The 17,433-nt window shown below is 55.3% G+C and overlaps 1 protein-coding gene across 8 annotated transcripts in view; it reads left to right on the top strand.

The window, feature by feature from the left end:
* UBE3B (ubiquitin protein ligase E3B) overlaps positions 1 to 9,906 on the top strand; it is a 52,434-nt gene extending 42,528 nt beyond the window's left edge. For all 8 annotated transcript variants that reach the window (XM_042911143.1, XM_042911142.1, XM_042911145.1 and 5 more), the window contains 5 exons: positions 632 to 690; positions 3,073 to 3,255; positions 3,748 to 3,859; positions 6,684 to 6,776; positions 7,698 to 9,906. In XM_042911143.1, coding sequence (XP_042767077.1) covers positions 632 to 690; positions 3,073 to 3,255; positions 3,748 to 3,859; positions 6,684 to 6,776; positions 7,698 to 7,889 — 639 coding nt within the window. In that variant the 3' untranslated portion in view covers positions 7,890 to 9,906. The remainder of the gene's footprint in view (positions 1 to 631; positions 691 to 3,072; positions 3,256 to 3,747; positions 3,860 to 6,683; positions 6,777 to 7,697) is intronic.
* Positions 9,907 to 17,433: the final 7,527 nt, after the last annotated feature.

A 17,433-nucleotide genomic window follows, 5' to 3' on the forward strand; every position in this document is an offset into this window, starting at 1 on the left:
ACCTCTGATGCCAGTGCCAGGAGACCACCACTATTAATGTGTGTGCTTTTCTAGACTTTTCTCCCTGGGCCCGTATGTAATTTTTAAAGTTTCATTAAGTAATCTCTACACCCAACGTGACTCGAACTCAACAACCCTGAGATCAAGAGTCGCATGGTCTTCCGATGGAGCCAGCCGGGCACCTCTATGATTTTTTTTTTTTTTTTTTTTTGTAGAAATGACACCACACCATGCGTGTTGTCATATAACCTTTTTTCCTCCCTTCTCAACAAATACACGTTTTCCTCATATTTTTTAATAGCTGCATGACATTCAGGGCTATGGCTGTACCAACATGTATTTAACCATCCTCTGTGCTCATAAATGCTAACACGGTCCCCTCCACGACATCTTGAAGCCTTACTAATGTTTGAACGAGGATCGGATGAGAAGACACTTTCCATATTGATCATGTAGGGTCCGCTTGTTGAGACTGAAGCCCTGGCTTTTTGCGAAGATGATTGTCCCCAGACATGCCCCACCTCGAGTCTGTCATTATTAGGGATATTGACGTCGGGCCCTTTCGTCTTCAGAGAGCTTTATTTCCCCGTTAGAATTCTCTCGAGTCATTGCTCCCCGTCTTCTCCCCCAGCTCGTTTGCCATGAACTGACTCCTGGAGGGAAGACCACGCCGGTTACGAATGCAAATAAGTGAGTATAGCAATTAGATTTTTAAAGTCACCACTTGAAAAGACTTCATTCTGGCTTTCTGGGCTCACTTGGAGAATTTATTAAGATAAATCGAAGTAGAAAGAGGCCATAAATATCATCATGGAATTTACTGGTTACAGTTCAGAGGCCAAAATTGCGTTAAATTCGATTTGCAAAATAAGAATTGACAATTTATTTTTTGCAGTAGCACATCTAAGGTCAGAGGCACCCCGGCCACGGTGTTCCTAGGAATTTAATGACGGCTCAAGATGCAGACAAATGGATTCTGAGCCACTCAGGCACGCAGTCCTGAACCCAGAGGGCATGGAGGCGGAAAGACACCTTGGAGGGGCAGATCATTTTGGAATGATAGCATGTGGCAGTTGTATAAAACGCTGTTCTTGAGAAGACACGGTGATGAATTCAAATGCCACAGACAGGTCCTTAGACGCGGGGAGACTCTGAGGCCCGGCAGCTATTGTCACAGATAACAGGCTTTTAGAAATCTATCATAAATGTCAACCTCCTTGGTCCCTGGAAGCAAAACTCCTCAATGCACTGTTTCCACCCGCACTATTCTCCCCTAATTAAAACAGTAGAACCTGGCATGAGGAGTAGATATTGGCCCTTTTGTCAATCTGTCAATCTTCTCCTGCCGCCAGGCTCAGTGGAGCCTCTGAACTGTTAATCTGAGCATCACTCTCCTACTGACAAGTGAGAGCTCAGTCCCACCTGGTGAGTCATTTGGATCAGATGCACATCACAGCCCAGTGTTCCGAGCAGTGTGGCCCTCCTGGGTCAGGTGGTTGGGTCATTCCGCATGCTTGGGGAGCTTTTATTTAGAAGAGCAGACCTGATATCCATCATGATCGAAAGACCCCAGTTTTGACTCCTGGCCACGGGGCATCAGTTGGACAACTGAGCAAAGAACAGGGAGCTGAGGCTGGGAGGCGCTGCCTGAGGGTGTCCGAGAGCAGGGGCGGGTCGTGTGGCTGCCTGCCGTGGGCCTGTAACCGCCCCTTCCGAGGGCTTCGCGTGAAGCAATGCCACGCAACAGACCTTTCGGGATGTGTGGCTCAAAGGGAAGCTTTGATCAGTGGGAGCAGCGAGCATCACCACTGTCAGATGTGTGACGTGTCACACAGAGCCCGCCACCCTCAGATCGGCCGCGTTTGGCCAGGCATCGCGGCACAGAGGTGAGGGTGGGAGCGGCATGTGGCACAGCCGGGGGCAGTGGGTCGGTGCGGCCTGTGTTGGAGTGAGGTCCCTGTCCTGCCTGGAGACCCGTGTGGGATGCCGCTTGACAAACGCTTACACGTTCTTAGCATCCAAGCTCAGTGTAAGGGCTGGGGGTTCGGTCCTACGGACGGTCTTAAGAGGTCTGGAAATGCCAATGCTGCCCTCCTCAGGGGTGGTGTTTGATCTTGCACTTTCTGGGGGTCGGGGAGGTAAAATGGGAAAGTCGCCCACAGTCCCTCCCTTTTGGTAAAATGGAACGTCAGCAACAGCTTCAGAGAGTCCGTGAGTGGTGATAATGGGAAAAGTCATACGTGAGCATACTGATGTGTGGGTCTGCTACTGGTTTAAGTAGTCCTGTTTTCAAGGTCAGTAACTCAAATCTGAGCATCGTGGGGTAAAATTTTTATTGGGACTGTGCTAATTTGGGCCTTTGAGAGTTGTACCTGGGCTGGCCTCAGGTTCTTTCATCTCTGAGGAAATGGTCTGCTAAAGAAATCCGCGATGGTGGCAAGCCCGGATTTAACCTGTTCGAAAGAGTTGCACGGGATATGGTGTTGCAGATGAGGTCACCGCGCTCATGAAAACAGACCCCGAAGACCACCTGCTCGGAACCGGTGTTAGTGCTCTGGCTTCCCCATCGAACCCGTCAGCCAGCTGCATTTAGTTACAACTATCCGCAGGCTTACCTCTTCATGGCTGAGAGCCTTGGTCTGGATTAGCAAGGCTTTGACCGAGGTTCCATCGTGAAACCACGTTTCCTCTGCTTTAAAGCCTATTGGAGGACTGAATTATATCTTAAATCAGTGAAATTAAATAGAAGCCCGAAAAGCACCCTTTGCACTGAGAAGGGTCCTCTCCTCACCTGGAGAATGTCTCACTTCTATTCTTGGTACAGTGGGGTGTCGCCCGATCGTGACCCACTGGGTTTGGGGGAGGAATGAGTGAGATCGTGCCCTCGAACGCACGGCGCATACACAGTGGCACCGCCACCATCCTCGTCCTCATGATCGTTCTGGTGAGACGCCCTGGTGCCATTTGTGTTTTTGCGAAATGGTCCAGAAATGACTGGCCTCCTCTTTCGTTCCGTTGGTAACAGCCCACCCTGGCCTTTTCATTCCCGTCGTTTTCTCTTGTTTGCAACAGGATTAGCTACATCCATCTGATGGCCCACTTTCGAATGCACACTCAGATCAAAAACCAGACAGCTGCCCTCATTAGCGGGTTCCGTTCCATTATCAAGCCCGAGTGGATCCGGATGTTCTCGACCCCCGAGCTACAGCGTCTCATCTCCGGTGACAATGCTGAGATCGATCTGGAAGATTTAAAGTAAGGAGCGAGAAAGAGGGGGGAGAGGTGAAATCTTAGGCCTCCCGGAAAGCAAGCTCTGCCCCCTTGCTGGGCTCCCTTGGGAGAGCTGTTTCTGCAGCCCACCTCCAAGTGTACTGCTCCCTGATTAAGGGTGAATCGCCCTGGAATAAAAGCTCAGCCACTTGTCTGTCTGGGGGCCCAAGAAGTCGAAGTGGAGACTGAGGAAGTCTCAGGGACCGCCCGCTGGGCTCTCTGGGGCTCGGGAAATGGGATTGCAGGATCTCCTGTCGGCTCCTGCTCCGGAGCTGCAGTCCTGGCTCTTAAGCTCCCTGCCCACTTAGCGTCCAGGGACATGGGTTACGAAGGCATGAGCGTCCAGCCTTCCAAGAAGTCAGTAGTTGCCCGGGCCTACCCGGGTTTCCGTGTCATTTGGCTAAATCCCATCCCTGCCCGTGTCTGTGAGCGCCCGTGGGAGTGTGTGTCTGAGCCCATTGTCTGCGTTGTTTTCAGGAAGCACACGGTGTACTACGGTGGGTTTCACGGAAGTCACAGGGTCATCATCTGGCTCTGGGATATTCTGGCCTCTGACTTCACACCCGACGAGAGAGCCATGTTTCTGAAGGTATTTTATATGTTGCCTTTACGCACATTCATAGATACTCTCCTAAACCTAGAGGCCACTTGATACAGTAATTTACACTGGAAAAAAATAAAATTACCAAGAGGACCTCATTTTATCGGCATATCCTCTCCCGTAGGCCGGCCTCCTTGGTAAGTCAAGCAGTAACAAGACAGGCCCAAGGCGAGGCTGAGTCGGGTGGGCCCGGGACCTGCTGCCTACTCCTCTGCAGAAACAGGCCTGCCTGGGCCCGAGCTGGCTGCGCTCAGCACTCCGTCTTCCCCTTCATTAGCGCTGGCCTTGCCCGTATCTTCTTTCTTCCTTATAGAAGCAAACGGGGTTGATTACCTTAAGATACAGACAAGCAAACTTTTTTCTTTTAAGATCTTTTTTAAAAAGTGACCTCTGCACCCAATGTGGGGCTCAAACTTATAACCCCAAGATCAAGAGTCACACGCTCCACTGACTGAGCCAGCCAGGCACCCACCAGATGAGCAGACTTTTTAACAGTCTCCATTCCTGCTCTCCAGGGACTGCCTCTGTGTACCCTTTTTCTCAGTAGTGTGAAACATACAGTGTCACACACACAATGTCCTGATAAAACACATGTGACTGAGGGGCGCTCGGGTGACTCAGTCAGTTGGGCGTCAGACTCTTGATGTCGACTCAGGTCATGATCTCACAGTTCGTGGTATCGAGCCCCGCACTGGGCTCTGTACTGAGCGCGGAGCCTGCTTGGGATGCTCTCCCTCCCTCTCTCTCTGCCCCCCTCCCCGGTTCGCACACGCCCTCTCTCTCAAAATAAAAAAAAAAAAAAACACTTTTTTAAGAAACACATATGGTTGAGTAGGCTGGTAGTGACATATATTTTTGCAGAGTGGCTGACATTAACCAGTTCCCTTATATTGGTGTCTCTGAAGTTGTAAATGTTCAAAGCGTTCCCTCAGGGCCACCGTGTTTCCTGTTACTGACGTCGGCAAAGTGTGTTATAGGACACTGGATGGTATTTACACTTGTCTGTGTATGTGTTGTGTACCTGTGTATCTTATAAAAATGGAATCGTCACTTTGTTATCTGGTCTTCTATTTGATGTTTTGTCACGAACATTTTGCCATATTCTGGGGATAAATTTAAGTGCCTTAGAATATTTTCCTTCGGACGTTTGGGTTTCTCGAATGGTCTCAAGTGGCCCCAGTCATTGAAGCAGCATGAACAGTATCACCACCAATTGAAATGGCAGCGGGTTTTCTTCCTCCTTGGTTTGTCATTGTGAGGAGAGTTCATTCCCATCAAGGAGGCCCTTCTCACAGATGCAGAAATGCCCTGGTCATCCCTGCAGGTTTTGAGGGACTTGGGGTAGGCAAGTGGACCTAATTCCAGAAGTTGATTCTCAAGAGAATCAATTCAGTTTTTCCGGCAGCGCCTCCTGTAGGCAAAACAGTCTGCCGGCCCATAAAACCGCTCACCCTGCCTCTCCCGGAAAGGAAGAGGGCCAGTGTCTCATAACCGTGTGCAGCCACTGTCCCGCACGGCGGGCGTGTGTGTCTCTGGATAGCCTGTCGCCAGACCTGCCGTTCCTGCTCGTGTGCCTTCCCTTTTCTGCACACGGGCCCCAGAGTCGGGTGGTACCGTACTACACAAGCATCGTAGCACAGGAGTGGACATGACTCTGCCTTCTCTAGACGTCACACCAGCAGATGGCAGCTCCCTGGGCCACCTCCCCGCCCCCCTCCTTCCTCCTCCTCCTGCCCCAGGGGGTGAAGGCACCACTCCCTCCATTGAGCAGCCCGAATTCGAATATGCACAGACTCTCCTGGGTCTGTCTCCTCCTCCTTAACACAGAGCAAATCCCACAAGCTTCCGTGGAGTGATTAGACGAGACCGGGCTCCCAGAGCCCTCAGACATCGGCTTGCCGTGGCATTTGGAAGCACAGCCTGGTATTGTAAGTAGCAGGTCCATACCTGCCCTGGAGAAGGGAGAGCATTTTTAGCTGATGTTGAACTTTAGAAAGCAAATCGTTTCTTAGGACTTCCCCGGGCAGGTTTATCCCTTGGATTTCCGGGTCGTTCCGATTCCTCTGTCCAGACATGAGCTAGCCCGTTGGGGGAATAACACGGGTGTGGCCACGTGGAAGATGCAAGGAGTCCCAACAGTCTGGCAAGGGAGCAGGGCTGATTGCCCGTAGGCCCCATCTCAGGTCTTGGTCTGCCCCTCAGCCTTGCTGGCCCTTGAGGCCTGGTTTTTGTCCACATGCTGAGAGCAGATTCATCTGTCAGAGACCACTCACAGAGACTGCTCTGTAAACCAGCAGGCCGGGAGCTCGGGTGAGCACACCCACATACCCTTGCCTGCGTGGCTAGGAAGCCGAGCAGGAAGCCAGGTGCAGGGGGAGCAGGGCCCCCTCTCCTGTGCCACGCTTGGTGGGCGTCACCGTCTCACTGTCCCCAGTGCTCCCGTTGCATGGTGTCTGAGCGATGGTCACCGTGCCAGACCCACTGGGGATCAGTCCCGTGTGGGGAGTTTGTGTTGTTCCTGAACTCTTGAGCTGCACATTGTCCACCCAGTGATGGGATTGATGCCCACAAAGTCACACCCACTGGTGTGGTCTTCAGGGGTTTTTAACCTTCGAGAGCAGCACCCTTAAGAGAGATGTGAGATGTGTTCCGGCCCTTGGACCGAACGCACTCTCTGTCACCGTCCTGGCAGCTGCACGGCAGTTAATGGGACCGTGACCGGAGAAGGCAGAAAAGGGAAGCTCGCCTGTAAGGGGCCTGTTTTGAGGGAGCAAGGGCCCCACTCTGTCCCCCAACCTGCCTTGTGTTGCAGTTTGTGACCAGCTGCTCCAGGCCCCCGCTCCTGGGATTCGCCTACCTCAAGCCTCCTTTTTCCATCCGCTGTGTTGAAGTGTCAGACGATCAGGTACCGCTGCCGGGGGTGGTGGGGGGAGAGTCGGCCCCTCTTGGTTGTTGTCAGCTCTGCCCACCGGCTGGAGCCTCCACCCGGTCCGTGTCCGCACGGCGGGCAGCGCGGCTCCTCGGAGCCCCGTGAGAAGGTTCCACGGCCCTCTGGCCGGGAGAGCGGTCCGGCACCCAGAGGGTACCCTCAGATCCGGGCTGCTCTGGGGCCTGAGCTCTCCTTACTCCCTTGGGAGAAAGTACCCGGGAGCGGTTTTGGCAGCTGCCGGCCCGACCAGGGCTCCGGGTGTGAGGGGCGGTGGGAGAGAGGGGTAGGGACGCCGGCTGAAGAGTGGGCGGCACAAGCCCGAATGCCGGCCGTGCACATCCAGCACGTCGCTTCGTCTCCTCGTCTGTGCGGGAGAACGGATGCCTTCGGGGCCATCATGCTGTGTGGAAGGGGCCCTCGAAGAGTCGCCAGTGAAAGGGTCTCAGCCCTCCCCTCACCACCCCTGCACGTGGCTCCCTTCAGGATGGTGCGGTCTGGGCTCCAGGTCCCTCGTGAAACACTAGACGACCCTCAGTCCCCTTACTTAAGGAGGCTGCCCCACTGGTCCTCCGTAGGCCGCCACGCTGGCGGTAGGAATCGTTCAGCCGCATTAGGCATGATTTTGTACCTCGAGTATTCTTGCGGTATTCTGGCTCTTTGAAAACCGCTAGCCAGCAGTTAACCGGAAAGCCCTGTCTCTGAGCGCGTACTTAACACAGGAGTCCGTGTGCAGGACCGAGCCGCGGGGGCCGCCTCCGTGCACTCAGCGCTCGGGGCCAGTCGTGCCGCGATTGGGGGCTGGCCTCGGGCAGCAGCGTGCGCGCTCGTCGGCCCGCCGTCGTGCTCCGCCCCTGGCTCCGGGCGCCTCCCGCCCAAGGCTGTGGTGTGTGCTTGCAGGACACCGGGGACACCCTCGGCAGTGTCCTCCGGGGCTTCTTCACCATCCGCAAGCGGGAGCCGGGCGGCCGCCTGCCCACATCCTCCACCTGCTTCAACCTGCTCAAGCTGCCCAACTACAGCAGGAAGAGCGTGCTCCGCGAGAAGCTGCGCTATGCCGTCAGCATGAACACGGGCTTCGAGCTCTCCTAGCTCCCGCGCCCGCCCCCACCCTGGCCGACTCCCGGCGTCCCGGGCCCTTCGGCTCCGGGGGCAGCGGCGCCCTGGGAAAGTGACCACAAGCCAGGTGACCTCTCACTCTCTATAGCCATGAGACTCCCCTGTGGCCTCAACAACTTGGGACGCACGTGACAACTCCATAGCATTCCCTAGGTGACACTGATGGGAAGGGTGTTGAGAATAAACCTCCAAGTTCCGCCAGTGCTGCTCCTTTTCTCCTACTTTCCGGGGGCCTGTGACGCAGAGGGCCTTCTTCTGATGGTTCGGTTTCTCGGTGAGTCTTTTCTTTCCCTAACTCTGAGCTGCGTATGAACAAGTCCCAAGAACTCCCAGGGTCCAGAGTGTTTTTCATGACACGGGCCCGAGTGTGCAAAGCCCACTACAGGTGAGGCGCTCTCCTTCCGTTTCCGAAAACTCTTTACTCAGGTAAGGCCTCGCCAAGCCTCTATGCACTCGACAAAGTCTCTGCCCCCTCCGGGCCACAGCGGCCTCTCTCCAGACCGCCAGGCTCACCTGCTGCCCGGGGAAGCAGAGGTGCCCGCCAGGGAGGCCGTGGAGCCCAGGAAGTTCAGGGCGCTGCCCCCACCTCGAAACCACGCATTCCACACAGCGGCAGTGCCCCTTCCCCTGTCTCGCCTCAGATTCTGTGCGCACTCAGCAGGCTGAGCGGCCCGGAGGCTTCCACTGGCTTGACCCCATCTTGTGCACGCACCTTGGCATCTGGCTTTGGGGGAAAAAAACCCTTGGCCCTTAAGAGCAACTCTGTTTCCAGAAGGCTCTGGCTGTTCCCCCAAACCTGCTGATTGCTAAGAGGGCGGCTGCCTTCTCCCCGCTGGTGTGCCCTACTTGCTGTCTAGTAAGGAACAAACACTAGCCAAGTTACCCAGCCTGTCCGGGCAGTGACTTTCCTCCATTGATGATACAGTTGCAAAACAAACAAACAAAAAAACCTTGGATCTTACCGCTCATCCATCCTCAACGCAGGGAACCGGGAGCCCTTTCCCTGATGGAGGCTCAAAGGGCTGAGGAAACTCTGAGTTGGGGTTTGGGGTTTTGTTTTTTTACTTCATTTTCTCTTCCAACCCATTATGTCCCCTCCCCCCACCCTCATTCCTACCCCTTGTCCTGAGAACTTTAGTCTAGATCCAGGGACTTGAGACAGAGGCCGTGTCTGTGGCCTGTGTTGACAGCCATCCACCCTCACCCACCCCGTCAAGCTCCTTACGCATCCCTACCACCAAGGTAGAAGCCGGGAGTGCCTGGTCCCTCCTCCGCTCTGTGGAGCCGGCTGAAGGCTGACAGCTCTCTTCCAAGCAGCAAAGCACCTTCCAGCATGCTGGTGGCAAAGCGGGCAAGACCTGTCTCCATGGCCTTCATCAGAGGGTCACAGCTGGGTACCACGTCCTGCTCGGGTTCGACCCTGGCTCTGTTAGAGCCCCTGCACTTCTGGAGAACAGAGTTTTCCTTTGATGGCAAGACGGCAAGGAATCTAAAGACAGACGGGAATTTGTTATTTAAGACTTGTTAGTAACCTCTAGATCTATGGATTTGCCACTTTAAATAACCCGACTCTCCTAAAGCTCTCCTCTGAATGTGTGCAGGTGCACTGAGCAGGTTTGTACGTTTATGCTGCGGCCCAGATTGTCCACCTGCACAAAGACGTGTGATTCCCCCTCCGCTTTTATTACCTGAGAATCCGCCAGCGTGGGACTGGGGAGAGAGTGGTTTCCAAGCACCAAGGTCAACTTTATTTGTTCTTTTGATGAGGAGGGATAGTTTGTGATTTCGTTTAAATTCTCTTCAACAGCTGGAAATATTGCACTATCTAAAACCCTGCATCTGGACTTTTATGGCTGGTGTTCGTTGACACCTCGGTGGCTCTTGATGGCTCTAAAAAGTTGTGGCATTTTTTTGTCATTGTTGTTTCATAGATAACCTAGAGATTAAAACGTGATCAGAGGCTTTATTAAATTTGTACTTCAGCACGTGATGGCTGTGTTCTGCTTTTTATCTGAAGGAGCGCTCTTCGACCACGTGTGTGGATAGCTCACGATGGGGCGCCTGGAGCTTAAAGGGCATGTAGGCTCCTGCAGCGGAAAGAAGGTACAAAGGAAAATGTAACAGGCTCCCCAGTCTCACCCACTAAGCAGAGTCAGTAGCGGTTGACAGTGTCCTGTTTGCTTCCACTTCTGTTTTGAGAAGTAGCACACTTCAGATAAAGTGAAGGTCGTCTTCAGCACCGCCCAGGCCCTCGCCCTCTCACCCACCTCCCAGAGGCAGCCATCGCCCTGGAGTACGTGTCTTACACACAAATGGATAGAAGCGATAGATGTATGTCCGTTGAAAACAATCCACATAAATTCCCGAGCGTGTGAGGGCAAACCTTACAGCTACGTCTGGGTCCATTCAGCCTTGCCCCCACGCTGAGGATCATCCTTGCAGGATATACAGCCGTGTCTCATTCTGTTCAGCCCAGATTTATACTCCGCAGGAAACCCATGTCAAACCTGCCCCTTTTTCCGTGGTGCCTCCAGCCTCCTGTGAGTTCTCCCTGCCTGGAGCAGGGAGCCCTTGGAGGGTCTGAGCGGGAGGCTGACCCCCTGAAATCCAGGGACTCAGGAGAGATGTCTTGAAAGCCTGGCAGCTCTTTTACAACAGTCAGAACACCTGGGCACCCAAGAGAAATCCACGCGTGCCGGCTTTTCTCACCTGGAGCATTTGTACCACGGGAGGGAAAGAATCCTGCCAAACTCCCTAAACAACATCAGTAGGGTCCAGCGTGAGACACCCAGAGCCTCATTCTGTGCCAAAAGAATGACTTTTTTTTTTTGAGAGTGTAGGAGCGGGAGAGAGGGGCAGAGGGAGAGAGAATCCCACGCAGGCTCCACACTCAGCAAAGAGCCTGACGTGGGGCCCGATCCCACGACCCTGGGACCACGACCTGAGCTAAAATCGAGAGTCGGCCGCTCCACCGACTGAGCCACCCAGGAGCCCTTAGATGAAGACAATTTTAATAACACGGCCAGAACTTGCAAGTGCCTGAGAATATTTACATGGAACGCTGGTCTCCGCAGCGTTTCTGACCTAGCAGAGCCATGAGCCTATCTTTGTCCCGTTAACTTAGCAGATGTCACGCTACGAAAAGTGACAGGGTTGCGAACAGACAGGTTATCTCTGAGGTTGGTTAACATGTAGATCCAGGGCTCCCTCAGGCCCCAGACTTATTTCCTGGAAAGCTCGTAGGTTGATCAGAGCAGCTGCAGAACTGTGGAAAGTGGTTGGTCTGGAGCACCGTTTAGAGAAGCAGAGCGCGGGCTCGGGACCACGGAGACACGTGCCAACCCTGACTTCCTGCTCCATCCCAGGCCGGCCTCTGCGTGCGCCTCTTCAGAGTCTCCTGTCCCCTTCAGGGGGCGCGGGGCTTAAATGAAGCAGCACGAAGCCCACAGCCCGCTCAGTTCCTGGCACCGAGTCCGCACTCAGATGTTAGTCCTATTCCTACCTTTGCCCACCTTGGCACTAGAAGGAAACGGGACTACCCGTGACTTGTCACTTAGGCCCCGACCCAACTTCCAGGAGCTTCCGCTGCCACCGACCAACATAGCAGGGCAGTGAGAAATCATATGGAGAAGTCTCGTCCGCAATCTCCCTCTGGAACTTCTGCAGGAATGGGGGGCAGGTGCACTCACGGAGGCCCAGACAGGATCCAAGGGTCTCTCCAGTGTTCGGAGTCGCAAGGAAGTCGCTCGCTCACTGTAATCGTCGGGAGAACTAACCTTTGTTGCAAGCACGTGCTTGGATCGCGACTTGACTCCGGAGTCCGAGCTGAGCGAGTGCACTGGACAGAGCAAGGGATTTGGAGCCTCTGGAACCGGGTTCGCATCCTGGCTCTGCTGTCCACTCGCCCTGAGGCCAGGGACAAGACCCTCGGCGTCTCTGGGCCGCGCCTCCCTCTCCCACAGAATGGGCCTAGCAGCAGCCCGCACGTAGTGTGGCCCGAAAAGCCCCAGCCTGTGCCGGGCCCTCTGTGGACAGTGATACGGTGATTCACCGCTGGTGTAACCGTCCTCGTTATTTTATTCCAGCGACCTAGTTGACGCCCTCTCTGGAGTTCTGTCTTTCACACTCCGTGTGAGGAGGCATCCATAGGTGTCAGCGGGACGTGCCGAGGGGCTTCTGCCGGGCTTCACCCTCAGCCTCCGGTTTTTGGCTCCTTTGCCCAAGCCCTCGCCGTGTTCTGAGCCTTCCACCGTACGGGCCCGGCAGCCGCATCCCCTTCGTGGCTTTCCCAGCCCTCGGCAGTTGGGTGGCCCCTGAGCCGCGGGGAGACTCAGAGACTCGGGCAGACAGGGGTCTGTGTCATTTTACAGACCCTCCGCCAAGAGAGCCAGACGGCGAGAATGCTCGGCGACCACAGGAGAGGCCCCGCAGGTGTGACCTGCTTCTCTGACCCCGGAGAAGCCGGCAGAGGAAGCCGAAAGCGTAAGTCAGACTCCAGGCTTCCCGAACACCGTGTGCCCACGAGTCACCGAGGGGGACCCGCCTGATTCAGCGGCTCTGGGGGGCCCGGGGGCCCTCGTTCCTGACCGCCTGGCGCCGCACCGCAGACCGCACTCAGGAGCAAAGGTTGGAGCGCGTGCGCCACGCTCCGGGGCCCGGCGTTCAGACACGTGGGGGAAGGAGACCCTGAACTTGGCATCAAACGCTGGTTCAGGTCCGCCGAGTGACTCTGGGCAGGCCTCCAACTTCCTGAACCTTTTCTTCCTCAGCAGGAAAATCGCCCCGACAGTAACCCTCCCACTTACCTCACGGACAGCTCGAGGCTGCGGGGTCTTCCAGACACGGGTGCCAAGCCCAGCCCTGCTTCTCACTGGCCGCGGGAGCTTTGCCCGCCTCTCCCGGCCTCGCTCTCGTCCGCAAAACGGGAGTCGGACCTTACAAAGCCTCTCTGTGGTAATGGGACAAGTCATGCTCCGGGGTCGGAAGAGGGGTTGGGTGTTTTTAGGGAAAAGGGTGCCATCAGGGAAGTGTCCTTTATTTTCCCCCCGGAAAGAGGGTCTGCACCTCGGAGACAGGAGGGGAGGCGTTCGGGGCCAAGGCAGCAGCCAGACCAAAGGTGAGCTGGTGAGCGGTGGGAGGTGGACCGCATCGCACCCGGGGCAGGAGTGGGGACGCCCTCCCACAGGTGGTGTTGGCAGGAGCTCCCGTCCCCCGGGCCCTCACCCTGAGCACGGCCCGGCGCTCAACCTTCTGCACGATTTCTTGCCCCTCCTCCTCCCAGGGACCCTGGGCACTCGGTCTGTTCTGCGGGTGCGGATGAGGTTCAGAGACTCATCCCCTTGCATGAGACCACGTGGCTAGAAAGCCCCAGAGGTGGGATTCGGCCCCGAGTCCGTGTGATTACAAAGGGCCCCCTTTGACCTCCGTCGGCTTTGCCGCCACAGGGAAAGGTCTATGCTGGATATCCCACGGGTGGCGGGGGAGCCGGGAAGGGTTAGAAATCATTGGGTGTGGTGTCGGTTGAGCGTCCGACTTCGGCTCAGGTCATGATCTCGTGGCTCGTGAGTTCGAGCCCCGCGTCGGGCTCCGTGCTGACAGGTCGGAGCCCGGAGCCTGCTTCTGCTTCTCCCTCTCTCTCTGCCCCTGACCCACTCGCGTTCTGTCTCTGTCTCTCTCAAAAATAAGTAAACGTTAAAAAAAAAAGTCACTGGGTGCAAACAGAGACGGGGGACTGCAGGAGAGGGCTCCCCCAGGGAAGGCAGGGGAGCCTGAAGTTGAGGGAAAGACAGACGGGGGTGGGGGGGGTGGGGGGCGTGGCACGTGACAAATGACGCTTTGTCCTCTCAATATATTGCCTGTTCTGGGCACTGGTACCACACACCGGGCTCCACCACCCTCTCCCCACAGGGCCTGGCCCCACTGACTCCCCGGCCCGCTTGTGTCCCACCCAGGGTCTCTGCCCAGGGAGGGGAGCATCACCCTGTGTGGGGCAAGTGAGGGTCTGCCCGGATGGCGCTGTCACCATCACCAATGATGCCAGACGGACCCAGCAGTTGGCGGGCGTCCCAGCCAGGAGGCAGCCCCCTTGGACAGACTGCCAGAGAGTTCAGGCTTGCCTCCGTTCACCCAAAAATAGGCACACAGGCTGCGCCTGGTGCCGGGGGCACAGTCACAAGGAATGTGGACACCACCCTGCCTTGCAGACCTCACGGTCCGGTTGGGGAAGAGGCGTAACCGATCCAAGGAAGAGATGTCTGAGCACATACCGTGATCATCCGCTCCAGTGCCACACTGTTAGGATGCCCGCTTCACGGCTGGGAAAACTGAGGTTTGGAGACGGCAGGCCCCTTGTCCGAGGCCCTAGAGTCGGTCAGTGGCAGAGCCAAGATTCGAACCCTCATTTGCCACACTCCCAAGCCCTTACCAAGGTCTGAGCAGGCAGAAGAGGGTTGGGAGAGCCTTCCAGACAATGGGATCAAGACTGAGTGAAGCCACAGGGGCTGCTCTGTCCCTTATTCAGAGCCTTCTGCATCTGGTGCCCCATCTACCCTTGAGGGGACTGCTGGAAACAGAATTGCACCCGCTTTGCAGTGAAGGCCCTGCAGGTCTGTAAGGACTTGCTGAGGACCCCAGAGCTCTCGTCTCCTGAGTCCTGGCAAGACCAGGAGAGGTGGCTGTCTGCAGAACAGCACTGTCCCCGGCTGCGGAGGTAAGAGGCTGAGTTGGATTGGGAGCGTACCCGAGCAAGGGTACCTGCTCTGCAGTTACCCTGCCTCCGCCTCCCCGCCAAAGCTCCCCAGGTGGAGACAGGACGTGGGCGTTGCGGCACCTCTTCCTTAGCTCATCGCTCCCATCCCTGCAAGCTGAGCCCCTCTCCTCACCAGTTGAGCCAGAGACCCAGGGGGACAAGGTGGAGGCCCAGAACGGCCCCTTAGTGCATCTGGGACCATGATCCATTTGGGGTTGTGGCGTCTTCTCTAGGGAGGCCTTGCTCTCAGCCCCCAAACCATCTTAATAATGACAGCGAACTTGCTACTGCTTCCACAGCAATGGCCAGAGTTCCTTGGTCTTCCCTCTTGGTTTCCTGTAACAGCGGCCCCTGTTGAACCAGCCGGGTGGCCTGTCCCAGCAGGTCCGTGCTGTGAAGCTGGGAAGTTGGAGACGCCCACCTCCAGCCACCCTCACGAGGGGTTTCTATCAGCTAGGGTTCTCGAGCTGCAAGTGACAGAAAACGGCTCTGCCTCATGTAGACAGAAAAGGGATTTATCGGCAGGTTTTGAGGACGGGAGACGCAGAGCTGAGCCAGAGCAAGGGCCAGGGTAGTTCAGGGTCTTCGAGAGAGGCTGAAGTCGAGCAGAGTCTTCAGGACTCGGCGGGAACGACTCCGCTCCGACCAGGAACCCATCTTTGTTCCGATCATGCCAGAATCTTCAGGGAAAATTCAGGGAGAGCAAAAAGACCCAGCAAGGCACCGATGTCACTCTTCCATTTATTCATTCAGTAAATGTTCTCGGGCACCTGCCATGTGCCAAGCCCTGTTCTAACTAAGCCCTAGGATACAGCCTACTTTGAGAGAGACAGACACTAATGGGAAACCGAGAAGATCGCTTATGATGTGTTGAAAACAGGACAGAGAGCCCCACGGAGATTGTATCCCAGGGGGAAAAGTAACTCCCCAAAAGGGACTTGAGGCATGGCTGTCAAGAGAAGAGGGACCCGAACATAGCAAATATCCACAGGGGGCTTCCTGTTATTGGCAGGACTTTGAAAGCCTACGCTGGCACCCAGGGCAGTGGCAAGGATTTGGATCCTGGAATTAGACTAGACTTTGGATCTGGTCCCAGCCACTTCCTTCCCAGGACCTGGGCCAAATCACCTCATCTTTCCACACCTGCAAAGCGAGGATGATCATTCGTCCCACGTAGGGTCCCCAGGAGGTCAAATGAGGTCAGGCATGCCCCATGCCTGGCATATAATGAGCATTGAATTTACTTCCCACACCAGGTGCTCGATCGCATCCTGGGTGTGGGAGTGTGGGGATGCGTGTGTGCAAGGTGGCCCACCAAGCCAGGCCCTTGACATTGGGGGCTACGTCTGCTGACCCTCCAATGTATTGCATTACAGCTTAATGATTTTATCTTTTTAAGGTAATCTGTACACACAGCATGGGGCTCGAACTCACAACCCCGAGATCAAGAGTCATGTGCTCCAACGGACTGAGCCAGCTGGGTGCCCCACCATTAGCTTTAACATCCTTCATTCCTTCCTCCTTCTAGCTAAGATTTAAAAAAAAAAAAAATTTTTTTTTAACATTTATTTATTTTTGGGAGACAGAGAGAGAGCACAAGCAGGGGAGGAGCAGAGAGAGAGAGGGAGACAGAATCCAAAGCAGGCTCCAGGCTCCGAGCTGTCGGCACAGAGCCCAATGTGGGGCTCAAACTCACAGACTGTGAGATCATGACCTGAGCCGAAGTCGGATGCTCAGCCAACTGAGCCACCCAGGCACCCCTTCTAGCTAGGATTTTTTAAGGTACCTTAACTACAGAACTGCCCCCTGAGTCCTCGAACCACCCTGCAAAGCACCCGGCACCAGCTGAAGAAATCCCCCTTCTAAAACACCCCGCGTTTCCCAATGGTGTGTGTGCTCTGTCGTTGCAATAGGACAGCGTGACATTGCTCAACTACAGGGGTGTTCCTAGCGGTCTTCAGTGGGAGGACATTGTAAACCAGAAACCCAAGAACATCCCCCTGAAGAAAGCGTTTGCCCCGTCTCAATGCAGCACTGCGGGGAATGGGAGGAGGGGGATGGACCTGGTGCCTAGCACCCCAGGGAGTTAACTGAGAGAAGAAACAGCTAGAGGAATGTGGCTTCTAGAAGGACAGCCCCTAGCCCTGGATCACCTGCCTGCTGGCAGGAGGAGGGGGGACGGAGATTGTGGCAGAGGTTGGGGCTGGGCTGGGGATGGGAGCTGTCACGCTATTTCTCACTGGCTTTAATCTTTGCGTGCTTTGATGTGAAATGTAATTACAGATTCTGAATTACGGTGGGGGCTCATCAGGGCTGACTCATCAATTAGATTTATACGCATTCGGTTGTCGGAGATCTGTGACCCTGATGTTGTCACCTCAAAGCTCTGAGAAATCTGTCCCGCCAGCTTGTCCTCTTAGGGAACTGTGGGGTCGAGAAAGCCACTTTTAGGGCCAGCTTGGAGGGACAGTCTGTCCATGCTTGGGCAGCCCAGAGACAATACCTGCCTCTGAAGTCCCCATTCTTTAAAATCTGAGGGCCTTGGCTTAGGAATCCAGAAATGTCAAATACATCTTTGTTCCACTACCTCCGTCGGAAGTCATGCTAACGGATTACTACCACCTGCCAAATCTGGACCCAGCCCAGCCTCAGGCTCCTTTTTTGTTTTTTTAAATTTTTAATGTTTTATTTTTGAGACAGAGACAGAGTATGAGTGGGGAGGGGCAGAGAGAGAGAAAGAGGGAGACACAGAATCCGAAGCAGGCTCCA

Source organism: Panthera leo, chromosome D3 (assembly GCF_018350215.1).
Source record: "Panthera leo isolate Ple1 chromosome D3, P.leo_Ple1_pat1.1, whole genome shotgun sequence".
Classification (NCBI taxonomy): domain Eukaryota; kingdom Metazoa; phylum Chordata; class Mammalia; order Carnivora; family Felidae; genus Panthera; species Panthera leo.